Source organism: Sinocyclocheilus anshuiensis, unplaced genomic scaffold, assembly GCF_001515605.1.
Source record: "Sinocyclocheilus anshuiensis isolate Anshui unplaced genomic scaffold, SAMN03320099.WGS_v1.1 scaffold944, whole genome shotgun sequence".
In the NCBI taxonomy this organism is placed as follows: Eukaryota; Metazoa; Chordata; class Actinopteri; order Cypriniformes; family Cyprinidae; genus Sinocyclocheilus; species Sinocyclocheilus anshuiensis.
Window position 1 is genome coordinate 2,532,872 of NW_015549559.1, and position 6,803 is coordinate 2,539,674.

The following is a 6,803-nucleotide window of genomic DNA, read 5'->3' on the forward strand; positions in this document are numbered from 1 at the left end:
TATGTTAAGTAAACCTACTGTATCTGAAAAATTAGTTTAATTTGTATTTCTTTCGTATTTGTCTTATTCTGCTTTTTTCAAAAATTATAAATTATATATTATATATGAAAAACTATCACTTTTATAAGTTGCTCCCTTTTCACTACTGTTAAAGGGATAGTTCACCCAAAAATGGAAATTGTCATAATTTATTCAAGTTTTTCCAAATTCAATCCCTGATTCAAATTTCTCATAAGCTTAATTGATTTGGTCTAAAGAGAGAAGCATTAATGGCTATTTTTGTTTGAAGACTACATATAAAATAGCTACCAAAATAAATGCTGGTAACTGCAGTTTGACTAAAAGTTGACAAAAATGCAATGACTTTTCATTGACTAAAACTATGAAAGACTCAAATTACTAAAATGTGACAGACTATTAAGGATTTTCGTCTCAAGATAAAGACTAAGACTAAATCAAAAATGCCTGTCAAAATTAACACTGCAAGCAATCACGTCAAGCAAAATGGGCCTTCTTGCTCTTCACGGCAGAGTTCTTATTTAATAGAATATTATCAGCCTATGTTGTCTTTTTTCTGAAAATCTTTTACCCACAAGGCTCCCATTCTAGACATAACTCGTTATTTCTATACCAGACTACAACTGAAGGTCGCAATACTGCTAACATTCCCAACAGAACACAGTCCACATTAGATTACCATTGCATTCAGCACCGACTAGTCCTGCTAAAGTCCTGTCAATATATTGCGACTTTATGGATTCCTCAAGTCATTTTCAGAGAGCTTTATGCATTATACCTATACAAAGGTTTTGGCTAGGAAGTAGAAGCACAATCGTCCATTATGAAGCTCTTATCAAATGATAGTGATCGTGATAGTTCACGTGACAGTCCTGAACAGCAGCAGCTTTCTGTTCAACAGGCCTCTGATGCTCAAAGCAGAAGACCACATTTAACTTAACACATTTTATTGACAGACTTAGTGGAAACAAGCAGCTATATGAGCACTTGCAAACTAAGCTAGACAAACACTGACACTGAATGTGATGGCCTCAGGAGCAGTTACGTATGGTGTAACGTTACTGATATGTTATTAGCACGTTAGCGTTGAAACAAGAAAGTAAACGCTCTATCAGTTAGAGACATTTCCATTCGCTACTAGTGCTCGGAGAACTTTTGCTGGGATCGATTCCTCCTTTTGATGGATATGAGATTAAGCCACAAAGTTGCATTTTACTTGCATAAGGAGCCTTTTACAAATGGGGAACATGACAGGCCCTCTGTGCTAAAAACTTAACACTACTACAATACTAACACGTTTGCTGCGATCATATACGTGTTAATTTAGCCAGGGAGTGACCATGCGTTTTCCAACAGGACCTCTGGTTTCGAGAGCGATCGCAGTGAACATGCATGCGATGTAAAGACCACGCGTGCAACACAGGGAGCGACCTGTCCGAGTCCTGCTCGTCACCTGCATCTATTTAATTGCTTTGCATCGTTACACTTCTCAGTGATGCTAACGTAGCAGAACAGCTCGAACAGCGCGCCGAAGTTACACAAGATTCGATAACTCTCGACGCAGCTGCGCATGTACTACTGCTCAGAGTATCTATACGCGACATGAGCCCCGTGGGCGCGCGGTGGTCGATCTGCTCTTACATAATGACGCATGTTAGCGCGTGCTAGCGCCCGTAAACAACCACCAGTTAGCTCGCGCAGCTACAACCATCAACAATCAACACTTACCCTCGATGCCCCCTTTTGCAAACGGAGGTAACTGAGTAGGTATGGTGTGCTGACACAGGGGAATGATTGTGTAGTGGGATTTGAGAGTTAGTAGTTTTCTTTGATTACGTCTTCCCACGACAACCTACTTTCTGGGTGGAAGAGGGACGGTGCAAAATGGCTGTCTTTCCTGCATGTACCATCACATTTATTAAAAGGGGAGTGGGGTGGAGCCTCTGTCGAAATGGATTGAATAAATATGTACTTTTGGTGTCAAAACGTTGATAGACACGTCTATAATAAGAATTTCTATTTGTCTTTTATGATAAATTCGTATATAAATACTTAAAACAATAGTTAAAAGCAATTGGTTAGAATGCGTTCCCCCTTATGCAGAGATGTGCGTTTCTCTCACGTGGTCGTTCAAGTCAATAAAAGCCCAAGAGGTCTGCCTGTGTGATATGGAGATAAACATCAAACGTGTGTATTTGGCAGACTGGTTTATGTGAAGTCTACTTTTAATGTCTGTTCAGTTGTGTTGATATTATTATGGGTTTGGTAATAAAATGTACTATATAAATGCATTCACAATCATACGGAAACACAAACACACTGTAATAAGGACATTAACCACGTTTACATGCACAAAATTGTACAACTGATGTCCATATCCTGGCTTTATCCTTAAAAACAAAAAAAGAGGTTTGCATTCTACTGGAATGTTACTGTGCACGTGTTTGTACACGTAAATTCAAAGACATTGAATTTTTTCATTGACATACTGCCAGTGTTCATTATTGCCTCTTTTATGCTGCATTGTAGTATTTTGGGTAAGTGTACATTATGGATTCATTGATGTTCATTCATTAACATTAACACAAGTGCACGATAAACTGCAAAATGACACGAGACTCTTACAAATGTAGGCCATGACTTTATGTCTCCTACTCCTCACACAATGTGCTTCTTCAGTATCAATGGTGATAATGATAATAGTTTTTATTTTATAAATTGTATTAATTTATCTTGTACATGGACATGAAGTGTCCCATTATTATTGTTATTATTGACATATAGGCATCTGGTCAGTGGCTAAAGGCGTTCGGTGAATTTATTCCCTTTCCCAATCGGTGTCCAGCAAATTAACCTCCAAAATAGAAGATGGCAATGCACGGATTTATACTGGAGGAGCTGAACACGCAGCGCCAGGTGGAGCCTGGGGAGAAGGAATGGGATGGAGCATCGAATAATTATTTAAGTAGGAATATTTGTGTATATACGTGTGTAAGAACAGGAAAAGCAAAAACAAGGAATAAATTGATAATAAATAAACCATGACTGCATAACAGCAAAAGTAGGTGGCGATATGCACACAGGATGTAACACGCCAAAAAACGGAAGAAGAAGAAGAAAATGGCAATGTTGAGGATCTGTAACATGCGTCGAAGAAAAAGCTTTTTCATGTGTAGTGATTATGAAGAGGAGTGAGAATGAAACTCCTGTGAAGCGTTTGAAGTTGTACGTGTCGTTCGTTTACACAAGGAACGATGTCGAGTGTTCTAGCAAGGATTTTATTTTATCCCACACTCGCTTACAATGTTGTCATGGAAAAGATCACTTCCAGGCATTGGTATAATCGCGTGGATCCTACTGTCATTCTTGGTGCTCTTCCATTCAGGTCAATGACAGAGGAGGTATTTGTCATTTACAGTATTTATGATAATTATAATGATCCTACCATATTTATAAAATACCACAGTATCAAATTCCAGTCCTGTTTCAGGACTCACCTAACGCCTCTTGTCTCGTTTGGCTTTAGTTGGTCCAAAATGAGAAAGTCAGAGGAGTTATTACTATGAATGAAGAATATGAGACAAAATATTTCTGCAATTCGGCTGAGGTAAGTGCATCTGCCAGCTCTGTCACTCGATCATTACCAACCATAATCACATATGTCAATGTACAACTAAGGGTGCTTTTTTCCTGTTGGTTATATAACAGGACTGGCAAGCTGTTGGCGTTGACCAGATCAGACTCAGCACGGTGGACCTTACAGGTATTCCCAGCCTAGAGCACATTCACAAGGGTGTGGACTTCGCCTTGAAACATCGAGAGCAAGGCACCAGTGTCTATATTCACTGCAAGGCTGGCCGCTCACGCAGTGCAACTATTGCAGCCGCATACCTCATCAGGGTGGGTGTGAGTCTGCATACACCATGAACAATAACAAAGTCAGCAGCTCTATGTCATAGGCCACCACTGTGAACAATATTTGTCATTGTGTGATTGCATATTTTTTTGTACTTTTTTCATTGAGTATTTATAATATTTTGTCTCTTAATATTGTTGGTGGAAAATTTTGGAGAGGAAAAAAATTATATAGGTCAATTCATGTGATGCTGATCACTTCACTACATAAAACCCACATATGCAGAATTCAAAGGGACTTATATACCTAAGCTTCACTTCTCCTTTTTTAAGAATAAACCATACACAATTCAACTGAGAGACGTACAGTATATTCTTTATATGAATTTGTTCCTTTTTGTCCTTATTTAAGGGAATTTAATAATTAAATTAAGTCAAGTAGTTTGTATTAATGCATATTACTGCAAGTTTTTACATTTCTATTGTAAAACGGTAATATTAAATGTTTAGCTACTTACGTCTTACCTCGCACTCAGTCAACATTAAAACTTTAATGAGTGCTGTTAGATCAGACCAGCCTAAAAATGTAACTTTGAAACTTTTTGTCATCCTAACAACAAAAAGATCTTGTTGGTAAAGAAGTGCAGCAAAGCAGCATAAAAATATCAAATATTGAGGGGGAGGGGGCAGTTTGTCCCTATATAATTATTGAAGGGAGATATCCTCGTTCTCAGTGTGTCTATAGTGGTTACAGCCGTGTGTTAAATGCTTGTTTTCCTTTCACAGCTACACTGTTGGAGTCCAGAGGAGGCCTGTAAGATGCTGGCCTCAGTCCGGCCTCATGTGCTGATCCGCTCAGCCCAGTTGGAGATTCTGCAGGAGTACTTCAAGCAAGTGTGCGGTTCAGAGTCCAGTTAGAAGATACACAGTGTACAAATGCTGACAATAATGCTATATCTGATATATTGTAGAGCCTTAATAAGTTGTTTTTCCTTGTTAGAGTGCATATATTTCTATATATTCTTTTAAGAATTAGTGTACTGTACATAAAAGCAGACTTAAAGCTATAATAACATCCATCTGGATTACGTTGTGAATAAAACAATATTGTTGTTATTTCTATTACCTCAGATGTTTTAGACCAGGGGTCACCAGACTCGGTCCTGGAGGGCCAGTGTCCTGCAGAGTTTAGCTCCAACTTGCCTCAACACATCTGTCTGGAAGTATACCTAGTAAGACATTGATTAGCTGGTTCAGGTGTGTTTGATTAGGGTTGGAGCTAAACTCTGCAGGACTCCGGACTAATTTAATTTACTGTTAACTTCCGGCTGTAGCTGTATCCCTTCTAGCCACAACCGTTTTAGACCAGGGCTGCCCAAACTCGGTCCTGGAAGGCCGGTGTCCTGCAAAGTTTAGCTCCAACTCTAATCAAACACACCTGAACCAGCTAATCAAGCTCTTACTAGGCATGCTAGAAACTTCCCGGCAGGTGTGTTGAGGCAAGTTGGAGCTAAACTCTGCAGGACACCGGCCCTCCAGGACCGAGTTTGGGCACCCCTGTTTTAGACAGTGACAGGGTTTCCATGCGTCCTGGAAATCCTGGAAAATTGATGGCTACTTTTCCAGTCCTGGAAAACACATGGAAAATGAGAGAAAATGTCAAATGTCCTGGAAAATGTTTTCCTTTGGCCAAGAACGCACAGTTTACCACTGGCCCGAGACAATTTTAATGTTAGTAGTAGAAGGCCATAACTCGGAACAGGTGTTAAACCGAATTCTGTGACTTTAGTAGGCGCTGCAGTGAGGGTAGGTTTAGGATTAGGATTGGGTTTAGGAGTAGGTTGGATAAGCTCAATACAGCGCCTAATATGGTCACATAATTCGGTGCAACAGCGGCCTGTTTTTGCTCTAAACGCACGATCAGCAACCGGATTTTTTTGTCTTATTTCAGCCGACCTCTGTTCCGGACTTGCATACAAACTGTGTTGCAAGCATTTTCCAAAATGTAATTTGTGTGGAAATATTAGGAAGTCTGTAAACGAGACGTTAACAAAGACCGCTGAAGAAGAACACAAAGAGGGGAAAATACTGTAACTTAGCAGACAGAGCAGCTCACTGTTCACGATGAGCAAAATATTGGAAGAAAATCCTTAATATTGAATTGGGGTTTATATGAGTGTATCTCTGAGGGGAACTGACTGTCTTTAGAAAAGTTTAGATGGTATTTTCTTTTCATCTTACCATCATATAATGAAGAATATTAAAGTAGTGTTTATAAGCGCTGCCCTGCTTTGTTTACCGCGGTAACTATGGAAACGCTGTATCGCTGCTGTTCCATAAGCGCCACCTGCTGTCAGAGAGTGAATCTGCGTCTCATTCAGTCCGTCAGCTGATTTTGTTTCGTGCAGGTGTGTTTTATGTAGCATAATTTCAAAGTTAAAGTCAGACCATTCTGTTTTCTGTCTTTACCATTTTGTCTTCAGATTTTTAAATTACATCTAAGTTAATCTAATTTAAATTAACGGAAAAACGGAAACTGCTCATGCATGCAGCTTCTTTGTTTGAATTGTGATTAAAATGCAGTGGTTGCCTCTAATTTTAAATGGCTACAGATAGTAGGCCTATCATCTTGTTCATGCAGTTATATTTTAATTCTATCTTATCTCTTGCTTTAAAAAATGAAATAAATATTAACAAATTGGAATCGGCCCATTTGCTTGTAAAATCGGCCATGAAAAAAACAAATCAAGCAAGATTGGTGCATCGACTGATGAAAACGAAACGCACTAGTGTAAACGCAGCCTCAGCATTGATGTGTTTCCCAACTTTATCCAGTGGTGAACTTCAAAGGGGTCATATGATGCTTTTTTAAAGATCCATTATTTTGTGTATTTGGTGTAACAGAATATGTTGACATGCTTTAATGTTCA

General features: G+C 39.0%; 2 protein-coding genes across 6 annotated transcripts in view; one reads left to right on the top strand and one right to left on the bottom strand.

The window, feature by feature from the left end:
• LOC107657138 (CUGBP Elav-like family member 1) overlaps window positions 1-1,916 on the bottom strand; it is a 33,037-nt gene extending 31,121 nt beyond the window's left edge. For all 3 annotated transcript variants that reach the window (XM_016445165.1, XM_016445163.1, XM_016445164.1), the window contains exon 1: window positions 1,747-1,916. The gene's annotated coding sequence lies outside the window, so the exon portion shown is untranslated. The remainder of the gene's footprint in view (window positions 1-1,746) is intronic.
• LOC107657141 (phosphatidylglycerophosphatase and protein-tyrosine phosphatase 1-like) overlaps window positions 1-6,803 on the top strand; it is a 15,046-nt gene that overhangs the window by 4,466 nt on the left and 3,777 nt on the right. Inside the window, exons 4-7 of one of the 3 annotated variants that reach the window (XM_016445168.1) lie at window positions 2,950-3,419; window positions 3,545-3,625; window positions 3,727-3,918; window positions 4,660-4,937. In XM_016445168.1, coding sequence (XP_016300654.1) covers window positions 3,273-3,419; window positions 3,545-3,625; window positions 3,727-3,918; window positions 4,660-4,791 — 552 coding nt within the window. In that variant the 5' untranslated portion in view covers window positions 2,950-3,272 and the 3' untranslated portion in view covers window positions 4,792-4,937. Of the gene's footprint in view, window positions 1-2,914; window positions 3,420-3,544; window positions 3,626-3,726; window positions 3,919-4,659; window positions 4,938-6,803 lie in introns of those variants that run through there. The other 2 variants (XM_016445169.1, XM_016445167.1) reach the window with 2 other exon arrangements.